This window comes from Hippocampus comes, unplaced genomic scaffold (assembly GCF_001891065.2).
Source record: "Hippocampus comes isolate QL1 unplaced genomic scaffold, H_comes_QL1_v1.1 scaffold518, whole genome shotgun sequence".
In the NCBI taxonomy this organism is placed as follows: domain Eukaryota; kingdom Metazoa; phylum Chordata; class Actinopteri; order Syngnathiformes; family Syngnathidae; genus Hippocampus; species Hippocampus comes.
In genome coordinates this window covers 503-21,249 of record NW_017804833.1, presented here as the reverse complement: position 1 = coordinate 21,249, position 20,747 = coordinate 503, and the positions used below count along the sequence as shown (strand labels likewise).

At 50.4% G+C, this 20,747-nt stretch overlaps 4 protein-coding genes across 9 annotated transcripts in view; 3 read left to right on the top strand and 1 right to left on the bottom strand.

The window, feature by feature from the left end:
- The window catches only part of sympk (symplekin), an 11,069-nt gene extending 8,470 nt beyond the window's left edge, over nucleotides 1–2,599 (top strand). The window contains exons 21-25 of the mRNA XM_019868996.1: nucleotides 294–426; nucleotides 522–709; nucleotides 1,030–1,206; nucleotides 1,531–1,860; nucleotides 2,168–2,599. Coding sequence (XP_019724555.1) covers nucleotides 294–426; nucleotides 522–709; nucleotides 1,030–1,206; nucleotides 1,531–1,860; nucleotides 2,168–2,467 — 1,128 coding nt within the window. The 3' untranslated portion in view covers nucleotides 2,468–2,599. The remainder of the gene's footprint in view (nucleotides 1–293; nucleotides 427–521; nucleotides 710–1,029; nucleotides 1,207–1,530; nucleotides 1,861–2,167) is intronic.
- A 400-nt stretch (nucleotides 2,600–2,999) lies between these two features.
- Nucleotides 3,000–7,697, top strand: LOC109515461 (uncharacterized). The gene is made up of 8 exons (XM_019869259.1): nucleotides 3,000–3,338; nucleotides 3,710–3,799; nucleotides 4,696–4,775; nucleotides 4,866–4,981; nucleotides 5,061–5,158; nucleotides 6,001–6,069; nucleotides 6,149–6,207; nucleotides 6,700–7,697. The coding sequence occupies exons 1-8, from the start codon at nucleotides 3,147–3,149 to the stop codon at nucleotides 6,818–6,820; spliced, it is 825 nt and encodes a 274-aa protein (XP_019724818.1). The 5' UTR covers nucleotides 3,000–3,146; the 3' UTR covers nucleotides 6,821–7,697.
- asnsd1 (asparagine synthetase domain containing 1) lies at nucleotides 6,637–10,612 on the bottom strand. Of its 5 annotated transcripts, XM_019869233.1 has the most exons (6): nucleotides 10,355–10,609; nucleotides 9,887–9,940; nucleotides 9,731–9,806; nucleotides 7,993–9,496; nucleotides 7,706–7,887; nucleotides 6,637–7,139 (listed from the first exon to the last, which is right to left on the bottom strand). In XM_019869233.1, exons 3-6 carry the CDS (start codon nucleotides 9,736–9,738, stop codon nucleotides 6,893–6,895), a joined length of 1,941 nt encoding a protein of 646 aa, XP_019724792.1. In that variant the 5' UTR covers nucleotides 9,739–9,806; nucleotides 9,887–9,940; nucleotides 10,355–10,609; the 3' UTR covers nucleotides 6,637–6,892. The 5 variants fall into 5 exon arrangements, with proteins under 5 accessions (XP_019724792.1, XP_019724779.1, XP_019724801.1 ...); XM_019869220.1 differs by having other exon boundaries at nucleotides 9,731–9,940; XM_019869242.1 differs by lacking the exon at nucleotides 10,355–10,609 and having other exon boundaries at nucleotides 9,887–9,971.
- Nucleotides 10,613–10,897: 285 nt separating this feature from the next.
- Nucleotides 10,898–20,466, top strand: wdr3 (WD repeat domain 3). Of its 2 annotated transcripts, none has more exons than XM_019869199.1 (27): nucleotides 10,898–11,001; nucleotides 11,772–11,974; nucleotides 12,268–12,477; nucleotides 12,728–12,846; nucleotides 13,087–13,165; nucleotides 13,681–13,776; nucleotides 13,860–13,955; nucleotides 14,029–14,130; nucleotides 14,989–15,089; nucleotides 15,223–15,315; nucleotides 15,384–15,614; nucleotides 15,731–15,824; nucleotides 15,920–16,021; nucleotides 16,462–16,544; nucleotides 16,900–17,038; nucleotides 17,134–17,190; nucleotides 17,475–17,575; nucleotides 17,650–17,761; nucleotides 17,852–17,986; nucleotides 18,062–18,112; nucleotides 18,435–18,500; nucleotides 18,574–18,666; nucleotides 18,794–18,844; nucleotides 19,246–19,289; nucleotides 19,663–19,791; nucleotides 20,059–20,152; nucleotides 20,236–20,466. In XM_019869199.1, exons 2-27 carry the CDS (start codon nucleotides 11,801–11,803, stop codon nucleotides 20,389–20,391), a joined length of 2,808 nt encoding a protein of 935 aa, XP_019724758.1. In that variant the 5' UTR covers nucleotides 10,898–11,001; nucleotides 11,772–11,800; the 3' UTR covers nucleotides 20,392–20,466. The 2 variants fall into 2 exon arrangements, with proteins under 2 accessions (XP_019724758.1, XP_019724767.1); XM_019869208.1 differs by lacking the exon at nucleotides 10,898–11,001 and adding an exon at nucleotides 11,029–11,140.
- The last annotated feature ends 281 nt before the right edge of the window (nucleotides 20,467–20,747 follow it).

Below are 20,747 nucleotides of genomic sequence, written 5' to 3'. Positions count from 1 at the left end.
TGCACCGTTCCGGGAGATGAATTGCACCTTATTATTATCATTATTTGGGGGGAGGGATTGTCATCCACTGCAGTGAAGCCGCTTTGGGAAATTCTCCATTGTGAGACAAATAAAGGGTTTTGAAGATCTTATGAAGAGTATATTATGTTGACATTGCTGGGAATTTCTCCATTGTGAGACAAATAAAGGGTTTTGAAAATCTTATTAAGAGTATATTACGTTGACATTGCGTGTGTGCGTATGTGTGCGTATGTGTGCGTGCGTGCGTGCGTGCGTGCGTGCGTGCGTGCGTGCGTGTGTGTGTGTGTGTGTGTGGTCCTTCAGGTGAGGGAAGCTCATCGGTGTCCCCTCTGACGCCAGGAGACCTGCTGATCGCCTTGCACAATATTGACTCCATCAAATGCGACATGAAGTCCATCATAAAAGGTTCGAAGTTGATCGAATGCTCAACCCCAAATTTCTGAAATCCTTTTTTTTCTTTTTTTTTTTTAACCCCCTTCATTTTTTTCTTCAACCTTTAGCAACCAACCTGTGCTTCGGTGAGAAGAACGTTTACACGTCGGAGGTTCTGGCGGTGGTGATGCAGCAGCTGATGGAGCAGAGCCCTCTGCCCATCCTGCTGATGAGGACCGTCATCCAGTCGCTCACCATGTACCCGCGACTCTGCGGCTTCGTCATGAACATCCTGGCCAGGCTCATCGTCAAGCAGGTCAACGTCGCCTCTCGCGTTTGCTGGCGTGATCGTTCGTTCTCTTGCTTCGGCCGGCATCTCATTTCGGGGTCCGAGAATCGCCTCGCGCTAAGAATGGAGAATCTTGAGACGGAAGCTGCGCCCCGCTCAATCGGGTTACGCTCGGGGCGTTGTGCTCGCCACGCCAGCATCTCATTTCGGGGTCCGAGAATCGCCTCGCGCTGAAAATGGAGAATCTTGAGACGGACGCTGCGCCCCGCTCAGTCGGGTTGCGTCAGCTTTCCGACGACGAGCAGAATATACGACAGGTCACGTGACGGCGTCTTTCACCCCCGAAGGTGTGGAAGTACCCCAAGGTGTGGGAGGGCTTCGTCAAATGCTGCCAGAGAACCAAACCTCAGTCCTACAGCGTCCTCCTGCAGCTGCCTCACACGCAGCTCGCCAGCGTCTTTGAACGCTGCCCCGAGATGAGGGAACCCCTGCTGCACCACGTTCGATCCTTCACGCCGCACCAGGCAAGTACCGTCCCCCGCCGAAACATCTGGGAAGGCCTCAAACCGCACCATTGTCATATTTAAAACACACGCAACAGGCAGTAGGCGGGGTACACCCTCGCCTGGTTGCCACCCAGAATATATATATAGCATATATTGTTCTGTCTGTATTGTCCAATGTATGATTTTGTATTGTATATGGTATGTATTGCGCAATGCATGTAGCAGCATGGAGGGCCTGTCCTCCGAGACCAGTTTCAAATTCAAATTCAGTCGCCGGGGCACAAGGAGACAAACGGCCAATTTAATGAGTATTCGTTTATTTCTTGCGCTCGTATCCGACAGCAAGCTCACATCCCAGCCTCCGTCATGGCGGTCCTGGAAGCCAGCAAAAAAGCCGAAGCCAAGCCAGCGGAGCCCGTGAAGAAGGACGCGCCCCATGCGGAGAGAGCTCCCCTTTTGGCGGCCGCCGAACAAGCGCAAGCCCAAGCCCGGCAGCAGGAAACACGCACCGTCGCGACTCATTTGGTGGAGGAGCGGGAGGTGGCGGCGGTGGAGGAGGAGGAAGAAGCGGAGGAGGAGGAGCAGCAGCAGGAGGAGGAGCAGGAGCAACCCATGGAGCAGGAGCAAGCAGATCTCGTGAGATGTGAGGAGACCGTCAAAGTCCCCTTGGAGGTAAGGTCTGCTAACGTGGCTACAAAAGGAATGGCCGCTTTCTCCACAAACAGTTGAAAAGACAAAAACAAGTTCAGTCGGTTTCCAATCTGCAAATACAATCAACATCGGCAATAAAAATAGTTGAAGTCCCCTCGTGCCCTGGGCCAAATCGACCGCGAGTGTCAGAAACCAGAAAATGGATCTCCCCAATGAACACCGTGACCAACCGTTTCAGAGCAAAAACTGTTTTTGTCCAATGAAAGATTTTGAAGTCATGTGAAGATGGCGCAAGTTGACCCGCGTTGTCCATTTCGATTTCCCTGAGGTGGAGATGGCGAGAGGTGATGAAACACCCGAACCCGAAGGGGAACCGGAGCCTAAAGCAGAACCCAAACCTGACCCTGTACCTGTACCTGAATCGGAACTTGAACAGCAAGCTGAACCTGAGCCCGACGTTCAGCCGCATCCTGAACCACAAGCCAGCCCCAAGCCAGAAGCTGAACCCGCCGAGGAGCCGATGGAGACCTCTGAAGCGCCACCGTCAGACTCCCAGGAGACACCGAAAGAGGATGAGGACCAAGACCCCGTTCAGGACATTGGGAGCGGCTGTGAAGGAGCGGAATGAAGCGCACAACTTTTCTCCTAAATGTTTGCGGGTCGTACCGCTCCTTCTCTTCCTTTTTGTATTTGCTGAACATTGAGGAACGTTTCCACGCATTGCCCACAGCACTCGACAATAAATGAACAAAACAAGACATGCATCGTCACGTCTCCTTTCTTCTACGTGACTAACGGGTTTTTGGCCATGTGAGCGCCATGTTTATCAGCCCCATGCTGTCGGATTTGGATCTTCAAAGTTGTACTTTGTTGCCGAATGACACGTGTCCATGTTTTCCCTCCGACGACCCATCAACCATACTTGGATTCCCAAGGTCATGAAACATTCCCGTTTCGACAGCACTTTTTTTTTTCTATTTACTTTCCTATTTCGTCACTCGGCACATACAAATATTGTACAACCGCTTGCGACTGACCAACAGAGGCAAAGATTTAAAGCCTGGCGTCATCGAAGGGCACCGATACAAATTTGCAGCTCGATTACATTCGGTGCCGACCCCGGGTCGAAAGCCTCGTTCCCAAAAGAGGCGTGGTTATTGGAGCCACACGTGACAGGCATTCCGGAAGTGGTGCAGTCGCGCTTGAACTTGGCTGCCGCTTCAACGGCCGACTTGACGACTTTTTTCCGATAGACGCGTCACTCCTGCGCAAACAATTAGCGACCGTCAGCCGCGGAGAGAGTATCGATGAAGGCGGTGATCCTCGCCGCCGGCTACGGGACCAGGCTTCAGCGGGACGTGGCGGCCGACCGCAGCGGGCGCTTCGCTCACCTGGTCGGCTTAGCCAAGCCGCTGCTGCCGGTAGGGAACCGCGCGCTCCTCAGCCACTGGATCCGAGTGCTGGCCGCCTCCCACGGGCTGGACGGAATATACGTCGTGGTGAGTATACAATCGGCGTCCCGTTTTCTACTCAAGGAAATGCACTTTGCTCCCATCACAGAAAGAGTTTTTGCTCACGTAGCGTCGGACACCCTCCGATTGTCCGAAGCCAGTCGCAGAATGCAGAATGCCCTTTTCTGCTGAGTCTCGTTGACAGAGACGCGCCCAAACAATTTCAAACGGAGCGTTGAAAGCGAAGTCCGGGGGGCGACTTATTTGTTTGTTTGACACATTTCTGTTCTCACCCGAAAGTGGTCAACCCCCAGTTTGAGTTCCTGAGACTTTTCCCATTTCCCCTCTCATGATTGACACGCCCACCGAAATTTGGTGTGTTCAAATGGTGACTTGTTTTGTCCTCGCTCTTTCCACAGAGCAACGCTCTTTACCTGTCCGCATTTCAAGAATGGGCCTCACACTTCCCAAACGTCGAGATTGTCTGCGACCAGACCACAAACAATGATGTAAATATCAAAAGCATCTTTTTCTTTCGTGACATGCTATGGAGGGCGGGCGGCCCTGTGGACGAGTGGTTAGCGCATGGACGTCACAGGGCAGAGGTCGATCCTGCCTGAAGACAGCTGGGATAGGCTCCAGCACCCCCCCCCCCGCGACCCTTGTGAGGATAAAGCGGATTGGAAAAGCAATGAATGGACATACTATGGAAAGTTAACTTTTCGAGGTGCCGCCTCCTCGAGTAAAAATGCCAAAGAATCTTTATGGGCGCCGGGGGAGGATGGTAAAATCACCTCGTGGTGGCTTTTCGCACACGCTGTTTATTTGTGGATGTGGAGAGGCGAGCACGCATTTGTTGCTTGTCGCTTTTGGCGAAACGTTTGGGCCAATGACGACAAAAAAAAGCGAGTGCGTTTTCATCGACGGTGGCGGCACCTCATCACCAAGCCACCGAATGGCAATCGATTAAGTGTAGCAGATCCATGTGTGTGGCGCATGCATTGAATACTTCAAACCCAACTACACCACCACCATGTCGACAACAATCAAACAAACAAAAGTCCGTTTTTCATCACGCATCCCACTGAGGGCAGAGGCCAAGCCAAAAATGCTGCTTGCAATCAAATGTTCCATGTGCCGCCACCAGTCTGAAGGCGGTATTCTGATTCCATTTGCGGTTGTTGAATATGAATTCATCAGCAAAATCCACCTTTTTTATCCATCTTGTGTGGGTGGCCATATTGCCCTTTGTACTGCCACCTGCTGGCAACAAAAATTTACATCACAGAGTCCATTTCGCACATCTCGTGACGGCACCCAGAAAACTCGATTCAAAAAAGGAGTTAGCACTTTCTCATTATCAGTTGCTTAGTTTTCTATGTTTATCCTTTGGTTTTTTGACCAGGAGCGTCTCGGTGCCGTGGCCTGCCTCCAGCTGGCAGTGAAGCACTTCCAGATCCAGGACCACGTCATGGTGATTGGAGGGTGAGCTCACATCATTTATCACCAACATTTGACTCAGAGAACGCTGACCGGTGGGTTTCTTTTGTTGTTGTTGTCGCATTGTTACACAAGCGACACGCTCTTCAAAGAAGACTTCAGCCTGGCTCAGATCCAGTCCAGGTTTTCAGAACTCCAAGCGGAATGCGAGGACAACAATGTGGTCTTGTCCTACAGGTGCAGAGATGACGGTGAGGTTTGAGTGTTTGCTCGTCTCTATTCTGTGAAAAAACAAGTGTGTCATTTTTCTCGTGCTTCTTTGTGGCGCAGAAACTCCCAAATACGGAATAGTGGAAGTCGATAACGAGCTTCGAGCCCTCTGTATGAAAGAGAAGCCGCTGCCATCGGAGACCGCGTCAAGAAGAGCGGTAAGTTCAATCCTCAAGTGGACGTTCACCCGCCCGTCTCGTGCATTGGAGATGAAACGCTGACATGCTTTATGTTTGTCTGTTACGTTGGGGTGGACTAAGGTGCGCGCGTGTACCGCATAGCTCGTGCTCGTGGTTCAAGTTACACAGAAAGCAACGAATGGATCAAACGCACAGCGAGCTCAACGCGCCGCTGATGGGCAGCCATGACTTGCGAAGGGGAAGCTATTTGGACTAGAGAAGTTCCTCCCCTGGCGACGTGGAAGAGGAAGCTGTTGCGCATGCCATGTGGTCAAAAACGAGGCGATTCAGGGAACCTGTTCAATCATTTGAAGACGTCGCACCCGAGTGATCAAACGGAAAGCATGAAATATGCGAGCGGAGTTTGAACAGGCTGTCCACGTAAACATTAGCGGTTTAATGGCCAAACATTAGCCGGCAGCCAGCGGAAGAACGCAGCACTCCATCGTGTCACCTTTTGATCAGTCATGTTTGAAAGTAGCAAGGATACGAACGACGAAACATAACTTCAAAATTATTGTGTTTTCATTGTAAGGCGTATTTATCATTCCTGAATGGGGGAAAAAAAAAAACGGTGCGAATGTTTGATGACTCGATAATTATCTGTTGTTAGTAGCGTCGCTTTAAAACTGGCCATTTAAAAGCAATGAGAAAAATTGGTTGCCGGTCCGCGAACAGCATGGAATTGTCTCAACCGGTTGGGGACCGCTGCTTGGGGGAACTGATTGGCGTCCCGCAATCTGGATCTTGCCCGATGACTGTCCGTAGTTGCCTCTTGACTTCCATTCGCCACGGCAGCTTTTCTTGTTTTGTTGTCCCAGTGTCCTTGTTTCTACGTGTTGTCGAAGAAAAGCCTCCCTCTCTTGGACACCTTCCTCCTGGAAAAGAAGGTACCGCTGTCGCTAATCATCCACGCTGGCCCAGATCAACAAGGACAATGATTTGAATGAATCATTTCCACCGTGGCAGGATGCTGCCATCCAGGAAAAAGATGCCCCCGGAAACTTTGTGTCTTGGCTCATTCCGAGGTAAACGACAGACACACTTGTAAGAATCATAAAAAGAAGACGCTTGATTGACTTGATACTTTCAAGGATGCTGTTCATATTTCTTTAGCTGTTATCATTCACAATTAAATTCAATACATGCTTCATTTGCTGTTACGAATAAGAATCAAATGTATTCCAGAAATATTCCTGATAAATTACGATGAGGGACCCAGTTAGGCTTTTATTTTTATTATATTTACCCAATGTATTACACATATTCCATTGCAATCATGTATTCCTTTTTAATATAGTCACCAAGATATCTTAATTTTATGGTAGAAAACACCGTTCAAAGGGAGCCATATAAGTATCCATCCATTTTCAGAAGTGCTTTCTTGATATGCAATCTTAATGTATTTAATAATTCCTCAATCTAACATTAAATAAACTTCTTGATATGTCGAAACGTGAATTTGAGCACAGTATTCTGTGAGGCAGATTTTTAATATATCAGTTTTTCTCATTTCACAGAAAACCCGTGTTTGTACACGAGATTGGCGGGCGTTTCGACGTGGGCAACTTGCAGTCCTACGTGGACTGCGACCAGTATTTCAAGGACAAACTCCAAAACGTGCCCGCGTACATGATGTAGAGAGAGCACCGGAGCACATCTTTCCAGATTTGATTGGCAAACTTGATCCACAGACGCGACGAATCCTTCCGCCTACTCGGCGAGCAGCCTGCCGCAGCGGTCCGACGCCTTCTCGCGGCCGTTCTCCATCTTGGCGATGCGCGAGCCAAACTGCATGGCCCTCTTGGGGAGGACGGCGGACGGTCCGAGGCCCAGCCGGCGGGCGGCCAGCCTCAGCAGCAGTTTCTCGCCGACGCCCCGCGGGAGCGTCAGGTCGGCCTTGTCGCGCATGGGCAGAGAGTTCAGGTAGCTCACCACGCTCTCGTCCAGGTACGGGAACCTGACCGCGGAAACTCACTTTTTAATACAGACAAATACCAAACTTCTTGCACTACTTTCAAAATATCTTAGCTCCCTGAGTGCCACCATCACAACTAACAAATGACGCACCGACACTACAATAAAGAAGAGTACGCTAACTCGTTATGGAAGCTTGGATTTATCCCCCACACCCCACCCGGGCTAGCCCAGCACCCAGTTGTCTTAGAAATGAAAGGTCTGCAAGGATTGGTTGTTAAGTATTCAGCCTTCGTGGACCTGGTCCATATTTCAGGTCAGTCCGGTACGAGTGGTCCTGGTCTTTTCAGCATTTGACCAGGTTCATAACAGCTGGGCGTGCCAGGTCCATCAGTGCCTATCTGACCAGATTGACAGACGGCAGGACCACAAGGGTCGCATTTCAGCTCAGTTCAACTTTCGACCAGGACCAGAAGTGTCAAACTGATGACCAGGTCCAGAAGCGTCCAACAGACTGGCTTCGCGAAGCCTGAACGGGCCAGGTCTACAAAGGTTAGGACGCGCCAACGGTTTTGTACTTATTTAAAAAAAGAAAAAAAGACTCCCAACCTGGCCTCTTTCCCGTGGTCTGCAATCACTCTGTCATCCCTTCCCAAGTTCCTGGAGGAGATCCTGCCGAGCTCCATGGCTATTTCTTGGACCAGCCCTTGGTATCCGGATGTCTTGAACCTCACTCTGTGTCTCGCGTAACCTGCCAGCTGCTCGTCGGCTCCGATTCCTGTCAGAATGACCTGGAAGAAGGCTTAGAATTAGTATCCGGCCCCGTTCCTGTTAAACCGGTGCGCAGTGAAATGAGGGCCTCAAATTACTCCCGGTTTTTGTCTCTGCTGGCTTACCTTGGCCGAAGACATGAAGCCGACCCGGTCGCGGTCCCGGCCCAGGAACCCCTTGCCTCTGGCCGCGAACCACACCGCGCAGCCGATGCTGTCGTCCAGTACAGTGTCCAGTGGGTGCACCAAGTGACTGATGCGTTGGCGTCGCGCTTGTTGCAGCTCCTCCTGCGTTACGTCCACTTCCACAAAGTTCCATCGCCTCTCTGGAGCCAAGGCCTGTAGTTCCTTAAGGCCGGATTTGCCGGTGATTCTGTCCGGGACATCGAATGGGTTGCATGTTTGTGTTTCGGACTGACTCTTACTGGCTTTTTGTTTCTTGGCAGAGGCTTTCTGAGCCTCCCGCTGTCGAAAAGCCACGTTAATAAGGTCTATAGATTGACAATCGGGTACGTGACGGTGAGCCAGGATGGCCAGCATCATAGAGTCGATGCCGCCTGAGAAAAGGATGCCAATGCTGGAATGGTCGCCGACTTGTGATTCATTGGGCAAAGACTGCACGCGTCTCCTGACAGCCTCGCTGAGAACATCGATCAGACCTTTCACTGCTTGATCCTTTTTGATCTTGTCCAGAAGCTCTTCCGGATCCTCCCCGATGGGCTCTCTTTCACGCTGCTCGTTCAGTGTCGTATTCAAAGGATTGACGGGTGATCGAAGCAGATCCGGGGGGTTCTTCAGTATGATGCAGCTGCCCGGGCCAGGAAGCTGGGTAGTCTCCAGGCAAGCGGAAACCCGATCATCTCCACCCTGAGACCAGGGATAAAGTTCTATCGTCGGTGAGCCGGATTCTACCACTGACTTCAGGTCGATCCTGTACACGCCGGCCGCAGGGACCTCCTGCCATACACACGATCCAGGATTACGAGGGCTGGACTGAGTCGGTCCACAAGCATTGGACTGGCCAGATCCACTCGTGCCGAACTGCTGGGATCGAAAGGAGTCAGAGTGACCGGGTTCACAGGGGCTGGCCCCCACAGAGCTGAGGGTCAAGGCCTTCAGTGTTTGGTCATACTTCCAGAGCAAACTCCTTCTCCCAAAGTAATCCCTCCCGAACCAGAGGCAGTCTTGGCTCTTTTGGTAGTACGCAAACCCCCAGGGGCCTCGAACGGTGGACAGGACAGACAAAATGTCAGACGGGTCGCTGCATGAAGACAAATGCCTCAGAACAACAGCGGTGTCGTTTTCAGGTGGCAGGACTTGTAAACCACCAAAGACCTCCCCGTTCCAGACCAGGACGTTGCCAGCAGGGTCCCGGAGCGGCTGAGTTGTGAGGAGACCTCTCATGTGGAGAACATGAGCCGAGAACAAGCAGCGGTAAGGAGGATCGGAGCCCGAGACAATGAAATCCTCGCTGGAGTCGGGGCCTCTTCTTTTTAAATGTTCGTAAATGCCTTTGTCCCACGTGAACCGAGAGGACGCTGGACTCACAAGACAAAAGATGCCACACATGGTTGCAGGATTGCTCAGCTTCACAGGTCTTGCAACTCCTTCGTCAGGCTGTCCAGCTTCTCTGTGGACAAGAAAAGCTGTTACCTTCCTTTTGGCACTGTCGGTGAGGGGTGTGGTGACAGCTGGTTCTTTTACATGAGACAGAACTGCCCCTCAAAACAGGCACATATTCAGCCAGGCTCTGAAAATAGGATTATAACGTTGCAAAAACTCTCAATTCTTAAGGAAAGGGAACTGTTTTAAACTGTCACAAAAAAATGGGTGGGAGTACAATACCTCTTGTGGATTAACTTACTCTTGCATGAACTCAAGGTCTGTCCTCTGTCCGCTAAGAACAATATGTTGCTGTTCCTCTGCTGGACGTACACTTTCTAAAGGCAAAACAGAAACCCAATTCATTCAAATATCTCAGTCACGGATAACTGTAATACATTCATTTAATCAAACTCACTCTGTCCTTCTTCAAACCAGACAGCTCGTCCACAGCCACCGTTTGCTGCTTGATCTGACAGTTAAAAGAGGAACGTGTATCAATGCCTTAGGTCACAAAAAGTAGAAAAATGACTTTCCCGGCCCAATAAATACGTGTTGTGGCCAAACCGAACTTGTGGTGGTGAAGGATTACATTTGTGTGGACAAATACAGCATTATGTGAGCAAACTAAATGGTTAATTGTTGCATTTCTGTGGGTAAGTATAATTTCATTGAAAACATTTTGCGTTTTTGGTGCAAAATATACATTTTTCTTTGGGGACGAATGCGGCCTTTTAGTAATCAGCCAATTAATGTAATTATGCATTTCTGCGGGAAACTGCCATCAAATGAGTCACGTGGGTGCTCCGAATGTACAATTAATGAATACTGAACAAGTTTGTGATACTATTCTTAGTTCTTGTGCTTGACTTGGAAGCTATAGTACCTGTTTGTTTAGCTCCTCCTTGCGTTCGGTAGACCGTCCGGCCAAATCGTGGTCCTTATTGTTGACTTTGGAAGACATTTTTGGGACCCCAAAATAACAAAAACTCTGAGCGTCAGAGAAGCCGAAGTTCAGCTAACGCGTGAATAGCGACTATCGACATATGGGCAAAAGGAAAACACTTCCGGGTTTTTCTTCGTGACGGCCAATGGCAGGTTACGCACTACCGGATTGGATTTTTTTTCAGACTTTCTGAAACGTAAGAGTGGCTTAAAATTGTTGGATGTGTATATTTCTATGGCGACTTATTTTCCTCGAATTGATTCACCATTCTTATTTTTGTTTTTAATGACGTTTCGCTCCGGCAGTCAATCGGCGTGTTTGTTTTGCATCCCAGTCAAAAGCAATAGAGTGAACGCGATGACTTATCAAACGCACAGTTTAAAACTCCATTCACATTGTGCGTTGCTCAGAAAACACAATATCGGGAAATTAATATGACTTAAAATGACATTTATTTACAAGGGAAAAAACTTTGCTCAGCGTCAGTTGCGACGAGACCGATGTGACTCTGTGATTGATTGGTCCAGTCTGAAGCGATTCCCCGACGACGAAACCGGGGGAAACGAACTTGCGACTGCGTCTCAGGGGTAAGACATCAGAATGAACTGAAATCTTGAGGACATTCATTAAAACTTAGGAGCCTAAGTTGCTGCGCTACATTGACAGACAAATGCACAACGGGATTGTGACTTTGTGAACTCTATCGAGAGTCAGAATTGCCAACACGTGGGTGCAAGCGTGTCGTTGTGTGGTGGTTTGTTGCACAGTAGTACCCGGGCGGACGGGGTTAAGAAGGAAAAGGAGCGCTTCTTTGGCTCGATGCTCTCTTCCCGCCCCTTCGGGAGGTGTCGTACAGTTAAACACTCGGTCTGCGGGCTAAAGGTAGCCTAGCATATCCCAAGGTATTCAAAAATGCATTTTGTGGAATTAATTGTTTGCGAGAGTCACGTTTAAAAGTCGTCTATTAATATATTTAGACAGAGCGCACCGAATTTTTGCTGAAAGGGTGGTTGGTTCCCACAGAAATGCAGTGTTTAGCTGTTAAAACCCAATTTGATCACAAAAGGCAACATTCGGCCACAAAAAAATGTTTGTCAAATTAAATGATCTAACATTGGCGTCAACTGGTGCTTTGCTGTTGACAAATATTTCCTCTTTGCTAGCAAACACAGTTTGATTTCTACATACTGCATTCCTGTCATCACAAAGATCAAATCATTGGTCTGGTCAGGGAAAAAACAATGTTAAGCATTGAAACTCAACCCTGTCTCATTTTTCTGGACCAATACAGTATATTAGTCCAGAAAAATGCAATAGCTGGTCACAAAAAGTTTTTTTTTGTGTTTTGTCTTCACAGGGATCGGTGCCACCTAAAGGGCGCACGTCATGGGCTTGACCAAGCAGTACCTGCGCTACGTTGCCGGCGCCGTGTTTGGCGTGATTGGCAGCCAGAAAGCTAACATCTGCTACGTCATGCTACGCGGCAGCGAGCGCGGGCGCTATGTGGCCGTGGCGGCGTGCGAGCACGTCTTCATCTGGGACACTCGCAAAGCGGAGAAGGTGAGAAGATGAAGGGGGGCGAGAAAACATGCTTTTCAGGACTTCCACAGTCAGGGTTTTTCCCTGAGTCAAATTGAGGCAGAGGTCGCTCCGCTCTGATCAACTGGCTCAAATAAACACATTTCTGTATTAAATATTTTACCACATTTTATTGTTCTACGACATTTTCTTAAATGATGTTGAACCACAAAAAAAAAACAGCTGGACCATTTTATTCAATTTACCTGAACAAAAGTACATGTATGTACAGTAGATACTTCCTGCTCATATTTATTTCTCCACTCCCGGTGCAGGTGTTGATCCTCGCTGGCCAGAAACATGAGGTGACCTTCCTGCGTCCGTCGCCAGATGGCGTCCACCTGGCCGTGGGCTACGAGGACGGCGCCGTGCGGCTCTTCAGTCTGCTCAACGGAGAGAGCGACGTCTGCTTCAACGGACACAAGTCGGCCGTCACTGCCATGTGCTATGACGCGCTGGGCGCCAGACTCGTCACCGGATCCAAGGTCAGTCCGCCGACCGGCCGGCATATTTTGTCAGGTTATAGTAATTCTTCTTACTTCTGTGTTTTTTTTTTCCCCTTTCTCCACTAACAATTCTTGGGCGTGGGCCCCCCGGGTCAATTTATTTATTCATTCATTTTATTTATTGATGTATTTATTTCGATCATTACTGCCACATAAACAAAGTCAAGGTTAATATATGCACAAACTATGGATGGGAAGAAGCAGCTCTTGAATCCATTTTCGCTCGCAGGACACGGACGTGATCGTGTGGGACGTCATCAACGAGTGCGGCCTATACCGACTGCGGGGACACAAAGACGAGGTCACGCAAGCGCTCTTCCTCAAAGACAAAAACCTTCTGGTGACCAGGTACCACGTCATTGGAATACCTATTAGAACAGCTGAACTTTATCAGAAGCACTTGAAACGGTGGCCACTGTGTGCCGGTTGCCACTCGGCATGAACTTGAAGCGCACATTTGGCAACCGCATCATTTCAGTTGTTTTTGGAGCGGGGGTCGGGGGGGTAGACTTTTTCTCTCCACTGTATACGCGCATATGAATGTGTTGCGAGAGTGCGTGTCGGTCAACCAAACGTGTTTGTGGGCAGCTCCAAGGACAGTTTTGTCAAGTGGTGGGACTTGGACACGCAGCATTGCTTCAAGACCTTGGTGGGCCACCGCAGCGAGGTGAGTGTCTTCGCCGTGTCGGCCTCACTTGATTTTCGCAGTTGTCGAACATTGCGTCCAACCAAAGTACCAAATGCCCACTGGTTGTGCTTATAAACTGGCTTGCTTCTTCAACCGTGGAACAATTGTATTTTCATTGTCGTCTATCTTTTGAAGAACCCATCACACACCAAAAAAAAAAAAAAAAACAGATCTGAACAGATGTTATTTCGTTGGGAAGTCGGGTCTCCAATTCAGGAGGAGCAGTGTGGTTCTCGTTCCAGAAGCAGAACAGTGGACCAGACGTTCATTTAAGCGATTTCCATTCTCTAGTAATGAGCGGTAGAACACAGTTTTCAGAACTAGACTCACTTGTATTTTTCGCTTTCTTACAAGTTTGCCCCATTCGGTGGTACGCGACTTTCCCTGACCACGTCGAAATGAAACACCGTTGATCGAAGGGAAAGCCATTGAAATGAAAATGCCCTAGGCATGCAGCTGGCAGCTTACCGCTTGACCTTTTGCGCCACGATCAGGTGTGGGCCATGACCTTTCTTAACGAGGAGCGGCGGCTGCTGACGGGCTCGGCCGACAGCGAGCTTCGGGCTTGGGACGTCAGCTACCCGCGGGAGGTGAGCCGGGACGCTCGGCGACAAGTCGACTCCCCGCCGCCGCTTGCGCCGCTTGATGACGCCGCGTGTGTTGTGCCGTCCAGGAGCCGGCTGAGGGACAGCCCCGAGTCAAGAAGGCCAAGAGTCCGCCGGAGGACGGCGACGGGGATGACCAGGATGCCGATGAGAATCCAGAAGACGTAAGGAGAACGTTGGGGTCACGTCTTGACGCGCGACTCACTGACCGACCGAACGTTTCTCGCCATCTTTCAGCGTATCTTGACTTGCGAGAAAGCAGGCTCCATCCTCCGCGAGGCCAGAGACAGAGTTGTGTCTCTGACCGCTGACAGTAAGGCCAGAGTCTTCGCCTGTCACGTGAGTGCAAAATTGCCACCGAGGCACGTCTCCGCTGAAAATGAAATGCAAAAAAAACAGATGTATTTGTATTTTGAGACTGCATTTTGAGAATTTTTTTGCCTTGAAAACATGTTTATTCGGGAAAAATCTGAAATAGGCCTCCGAGGGATTCTAATACCACTGAGGCGGCAAAACAGCCAATTGGGACACAGAAGGTGTTATTTTTCCACCAAAATGCAACACCAGAAGACTGTGTCGTCCCAAAACCAGCAACCGTGGACCAGAAATTTGGAAAAGAAAACAACATCAAGCCATTAAGTGTTGCTCTCAAATAAATAACGAAATAAAATTTGACCCCCCAAAAATAATTAGCCCCAAAAAGTGATATTTTGCTCCCCAAAAATGGAATCGCTGTTTCATAAAGTAGCAAGCGGATGGTTGCTCAAACATTTCAAGCTGAGTTTCTCCCATTGGAGCCAAACTTTTCCCCGAGAATTATTTCTGATGACTAAAAGCTGTGTTTCTCCCCAAAACAAATGCCCGGGCAATATCATTCCACAGAAATTCAGTTCAGGTAAACAGGACGCTCATAGTCAGAAGGCTGCTCAAACCTGCCCTTTTCCACACGTTGAAGTCTTTTTTTTTTCCTCCATTGGACCACAAAAATCTTGCCTGACAAAAATGGGACCAAAATTTGCATCGCCACACGTGCGCTAGAAAGGCACATGACGCAGCGTTCGAATGGATGTGGATGTTTTGTCCCCCCGCTCGGGGTAAAAGTGGTGTTCTGAAATGTCCCAAAGGACAAAATCCATCCTTGAGTTGCAGCTTCGTACGCTCCGGCTGAAAAATCTATTTTGGGCCGTGACTCGTCAGGGAAACGACGCCATCCTGGAGGTGTTTGTCGTGCAGTCGGAGGAGGAAGTGCGCAAGAAGATGGCCAAGAAGCTCAAGAAAGCCAAGAAGAAGGCCGCCAGGTAAGTTGCCAACAAAGAGTTTTCCACGTCAACAAATGCTCGTCTAGTTTGGGGGCTCCGACAGTTATCCGAATGGCCCCAATCAATGTGTGTGTGGCGATCAATTCTTTTTTTTTTTCTTGGGGGCAACCAGCGCGGACGGCGCAGGCGAGGAGCCGCCACCGGAGAGGACGCTGCGGGACGAGATCGTCCGCCTGAGCAACATCAAGGCCTCCTCCAAGATCAGGTGACGTCCCGGGGCCCCGCCCCCCCTTCCCTCGGGTCACGTGACTTGACTCCGATTCATCTGCGCAGGTGGGCCGACTGCCTGTCGTGTGCCGGCGGTGAGCTGAAGGTGGCGCTGCTGCTGCAGAACAACACGGTGGAGACGTACAGCCTGAAGCTGCGGGACAAGGCGGCGGCGGCGAGCAAGACGGCGCGCCTGACGCTGGGCGGCCATCGCAGCGACGTGCGCACGCTGGCCTTCAGCTCCGACAACCTGGCCGTGCTGTCGGCGTCCGGGGACACCGTCAAAGTCTGGAACAGGTCGCCGCCGGCTTCCGTCCCCATTCGACGTCTCCGGCGTGGCGGGGGCGTGGCTTTTCCCGCGTGGAGCCGGCAAGCGCTCGGAGTCAAAGCGTGCCTTTGTTTTTGCCTTTCAGGTCGACGCTGCAGGTGGTGCGCACCATGGCGTGCGAGTACGCCCTCTGCTCCCTCTTTGTGCCCGGCGACAGGCAGATCATCCTGGGGAGCAAGGTGAAGGGAGGCTTTTTGGACCGCCGGAGAGGGGGGGCGGGGGGGGGTGTCACCTGCCCTCGCCCGCTCACCTTTTGCTCTCGCTTTGGCCTCAGAATGGCAAGCTGCAGATCTTCGAGTTGGCGTCGGGAAGCCTCCTGGAGACGCTGGACGCCCACCACGGGGCCCTCTGGTCCCTCTGCCTGGCGCCCGACCAGGTGGCCCGTCCTCCCTTTCTCGTCCTTTCCTCCCTTCCTTCCTTCGCTCTCCATCTTCCTCCCCTTTTGCAACCTTTCTCCTTTTTGCTTTGCTTTCTATTTTCCTTTTTCCGCTGGTTTCCTTTCTTTGTTTTCACTCATCTTTTCTCGTCTTCCTTCTCTTAACCCATTTTCTGTCTTTTTTTGCTTTTTCTGTTTTCTGCTAGCCCTTTTTATCTTTTCCCCCCTCCATTTGTCCTGTTTTTAAACTTAAATGTTACTGATGGTGAAAATTAAAATGATTTATCAACACGTCAGTACGACTGCTCGTATGGCATTGGTAGTTTGCCACATAATGTGTGTGTGTGTGTGTGTGTGTGTGTGTGTGTGTGTGTGTGTGTGTGTGTGTGCGTGCGTGCGTGCGTGCGTGCGTGCGTGCGTGCGTGCGTGCGTGCGTGTAGCGGGGCATTGTGAGCGGAGGCGCGGACAAGACGGTGAAGCTGTGGGACTTTGAGTTGGTGAAGGATGAGGCCAGTGGACACAAGTAAGTTCAAATGCGTGATGAGAAGATGATTCCAAAGACCATTTGGGACAAGATGCAGGAGTGCGCCATCTAGTGGCCCGGCATGCGTATTACATGATATTGCATCGGTTTTTAAATTTTGTTTTACTCTCATCTGTCCTTCTTGTATTCTTTTTTTTTCTCTCATCATCTCTGCATTCCTCCTTTATTATGTTCCCTTGTTTTCATTCTTTTTCCTTCTTTTTTTCCCCATTTCTGTTTTTTTGTTTTTCTTCCGTATTCCTTTTTTCCCCTTTCATGTTCTGTCGCCCTTTCATATTATTCTGGTGCCTTTTTTTTTCCCCCCCATCCTCTTCACCTTTTTCATGCGCTGCAGGAGGCTGACGTTGAAGCACAGGCGCACGTTACAGCTGGACGACGACGTCCTGTGCGTGAAGTTCTCCCCCGATCACCGCCTGCTGGCCGTCTCCCTGCTGGACTGCACCGTCAAAGTCTTCTACGCGGACACGCTCAAGGTAAAGGAGACGAGGACTCCCTGCCAGTGGCCCCGGCGCGCCTGCCGCATGAAGTGACTTTTCTCTTCTCTTGTCTCGTGTTCGTCCGTCTGCAGTTCTTCTTGTCGCTGTACGGGCACAAGCTGCCCGTCCTTTGTCTGGACATCACACACGTGGGTAGCCACCATGATGAAATGCTCCCGTTGAAACTTGCCGCTCGTCGGTTTTCAGCACTTTTTCATTTCACATTGAATCAATCCGGTGAACATCTTTCCCAAAAGCAGTACGTGCAGTAGAGTGAAGGTCTTCTGGTGCATTGTGGAAAGAGAATCGACTGTTTTAAAGTTTAGTTTGTGGTGGGGGTGGGGGGGGGGGTTCTCCCGAGTTCCCTTTTTAGTTTTGATATTGGGTGCAGACTTAAAAACCAACCGCTGGAATTCTAAAAATCGCCCCCCAGGACAGCAAGCTGATCGCCACGGGCTCGGCGGATCGCAACGTGAAGATCTGGGGCCTGGACTTCGGCGACTGTCACCGCTCCATGTTTGCGCACGACGACAGGTGGGTAGCGCGCCGGGCGGGCTGCGCTCCGACGCGGTCGCCGTCGCCTCACGCCGCTTCCCGTGCGCCCGCAGCGTCATGTTCCTGCAGTTCGTCCCCAAGACGCATTTGTTCTTCACGGCGGGAAAGGACAAGAAGATCAAGCAGTGGGACGCCGACAAGTTTGAACACATCCAGACCTTGGAGGTCAGTCTCTCCTACAAACGTGTAGCTTTTCTTGGCAGGATTTTGTTTGTTTGGCTTTCCGTGGTGTAATAATCACTGCCCCCCCCCAAGGGCCACCATCGCGAGGTGTGGTGTCTGAGCATCAGCCCGAACGGCGACCATCTGGTGTCGGCATCGCACGACAAGTCTCTGCGCCTGTGGGAGAGGACCAGGGAGCCCATCATCCTGGAGGAGGAACGCGAGATGGTGAGGAGCAAGGTGGAAGAAGCTAGCAGCTGTGAACTTTCTTGCCCTCGACACGACTTCTTTGTCATGTGACAGGAGCGAGAGGCGGAGTTTGAGGAGAGCTTGGCCAAAGGTGACGCTCCGGTGGTAAGTTGCCATCTCGCTATTCCGACTCATACTCCCGCACTCATCTTTTATCGCGCCTTATGGACTCTGTTGAGCAAACCGACTGTTAGCATGTTAGCTTCTCAGCGGGATTCCGCGCGTTTCCGTCTTGCCGTTCCGCAGGTGCCGGTCGATGATGTGAGCCGTCAGCGTGCCGGTCGTTAGCATTCGCCCAATTCTCCATTTGAGTCGCATGGTGCCAAATCTTGACTTCTCTGCTCTCTGATTTTCGCACGCTAGCCGTTAGCATTCAATCTCTCTCATAGCCTGAAGTCGATCACGTTTCTCCTCGGTCATACCGCAGGTGCCCGGAGAGACCCCGGGCGAAGCGGCGCCGGCCGGCAAGAAGACGGTGGAGACGGTCAAAGCTGTGAGTTGACGTTACGGCGAGCATCCTTCATCGTGGCGTCGCCAAATTTGATCGCGCGCGTACTCGCCACCAGGCCGAACGCATCATGGAGGCTCTGGAGCTCCTCCGCGGCGAGAACAGGAAGATGGAAGAACATAAATATGCCTGCGAGCGAGCCGGAAAGGAGGTGAGAGAGATTTCAAGACGACTCCTAACGTTGGGTGGACGCGCCTCCTCCCGGGAGATCCATTCACGAGTGAGCGTTAGCTTGGCAAAGGCGGCATGTTGTCGATGCTGTCTCATTTGATTTGCAGCTGGCGCTCCCCGAACCAAATCCCATCCTTGTGGCCTTTGGAAACATCGCTGTAAGTATTTTTATACTCAGAGCGGAAATGATGGAAATTGAACGGTTGGGTTTTTTCCGACAGAGTCAAATCCTCACCTCGCGTTAGCTTTGCGGCCAATATTGACGTCACATTCCTCAAGTAGTGAATGAAAAGAATTTCTCGCCCAAAACCTCCCCCCATTTCTTGATTATGATTATTTATGAATTATTCAACTTTTTTTTCTCCTATTATCTTTTTTCTTTATTGCTTTCAAACTTTTATTTCTCTGTTTTTGCTCATCATTTGCTCTTTTACCTTATTACTTTGTATTTTGGTCCCCTTTTATGGATTTATTTTTGAGTCTGGGTCAGATTCCAGATTTGACGACACTCAGGGGTTGTGATTGACATTGCGTGCGTTTGTGTGTGTTGCACTTCCAGCCGTCCCGCTACGTTCTTGATGTCATCAAGAAAGTCCGATCCAGGTGAGAAGCCACTCTCCAAAATACAACAAACTCACAAAAAACAGCTCTCGATGTTGCAACAGCTAGCGAGACATAAAAGTACAATAGCAGAGTAGGCCTAAGTGTTCAAAATTTAGACGTTAATTGCTCAGTTTGAACATTACTAACACTGCACTTAAATATAGGAAAATTAAGTGTCAGGAGTGATTCCGTTAAATGTATTGCGCAAAAGAGATAAAATTGTACCGACAGACAAACAGACCTTGAAGTCATGTTTTTTTTTTTTTTTTTATTGCATGCTGACTCATACCACACTTTGAAAATCGCTCCTCTGACGTGTTCTTTCTCATTGTGTGTGTCTTTTTTGTGCGTGTTGGTGGGGCACGCACGTCAGCGAGCTGGAGGTGTCTCTGCTGGTGTTACCCTTCCCGTACGTTCCGGAGCTGTTGGAGCTCTTCAACGACTTCATCCGGCAGGGCCTGGAGGTGGAGCTGGTTTGCCGCTGCCTCTTCTTCTTGCTCAAGTCAGTCGAACCGCTGCGACTTCTTTTGTTGCACTGCGTAGCGTCGTACGCTTGAGGACGCGCACGCGCGCGGGCTAATCAAGCCACTGTGAAATGTGACCTCTTTTCAATGAAGCTACAATATGGGCTGACTCGCAATCATTCAAAAAGCAGGATTTGACCCAAGCTTGTGGGGGGGGGGTTTCAGCCCCACATCTCACCAACAAAGTGAGGGCCGCGCTTCAGCGTATTTGATTTATTTATCTTGTCCAACCGTTCTCGCCTCAGAATTCATTTCGGTCGGATCTCCGGCAGCATGAAGCTTCTCCCTGTCGTGGACGACCTGCGCACCAACACGCTCTCCAAAGTGCAGGACATGCGCGTAAGGCCACCCACGACCGGTCATACCCCGCCCCCTCCGCGTCGTCATCCACATACCGGTACTTTTCTGCTCCCCGGATCTAGGACCTGATGGGCTTCAACAGCGCCGCCTTGCAGTTCCTCCAGCGCCAGTTGGAGAGCAAGGAGGAAGTGATGTTCTTCGCCGACGCCACGGGACGCCTGGCTGACAAGAAAAAGCGGCGGCGGAAGCGCGAGAGGGTCATCCTCACTGTCGCCTGACGCAAATCGCAAAGTGGACGCTTGCCTATTGGTTTTTTTTATTCTACCCTGAAAACAATAAAATATATCCCGCTATTTTTTTTTTCCTTTTTCCCACTGAAGACAAGTCCATCCGGGAAAAACAACTTGATCTCTCTCTCTCTCTCTCTATGTCGCTCTCTCTGTGTCGCGCTCTTTTTCACGTGTCTGAAGTGAGGTTTGGCAGTTGCTCAGCTGCCGTGCTCAGAGAGGTAGACCAGAAGAGAAAGGGGAGGGGCGAGGGGGCTTGGTAGGGAGTGCACGCTGAGCACATGCTCCGTCGCATCTGCGCAGCCGCAGACAAAGGAATTGACTTTCCCAGTTCCAACTCGTCCAGA

Excerpts from the sequence above, each read along its gene's own strand:
- LOC109515461 (XM_019869259.1), top strand. The coding sequence starts at position 3,147 with ATGAAGGCGGTGATCCTCGCCGCCGGCTACGGGACCAGGCTTCAGCGG. Across the intron at positions 3,800-4,695 it reads ACCAGACCACAAACAATGAT|GAGCGTCTCGGTGCCGTGGC; the intron begins GTAAATATCAAA and ends TTTTTTGACCAG. Across the intron at positions 5,159-6,000 it reads AGACCGCGTCAAGAAGAGCG|TGTCCTTGTTTCTACGTGTT; the intron begins GTAAGTTCAATC and ends TTGTTGTCCCAG.
- asnsd1 (XM_019869220.1), bottom strand. The coding sequence starts at position 9,834 with ATGAATTGGGTTTCTGTTTTGCCTTTAGAAAGTGTACGTCCAGCAGAG. Across the intron at positions 7,888-7,992 it reads GCTTCATGTCTTCGGCCAAG|GTCATTCTGACAGGAATCGG; the intron begins GTAAGCCAGCAG and ends GCCTTCTTCCAG. Across the intron at positions 7,140-7,705 it reads GACCACGGGAAAGAGGCCAG|GTTCCCGTACCTGGACGAGA; the intron begins GTTGGGAGTCTT and ends TTCCGCGGTCAG.
- wdr3 (XM_019869199.1), top strand. The coding sequence starts at position 11,801 with ATGGGCTTGACCAAGCAGTACCTGCGCTACGTTGCCGGCGCCGTGTTT. Across the intron at positions 12,847-13,086 it reads AAAAACCTTCTGGTGACCAG|CTCCAAGGACAGTTTTGTCA; the intron begins GTACCACGTCAT and ends GTTTGTGGGCAG. Across the intron at positions 17,987-18,061 it reads TGGAGGAGGAACGCGAGATG|GAGCGAGAGGCGGAGTTTGA; the intron begins GTGAGGAGCAAG and ends GTCATGTGACAG.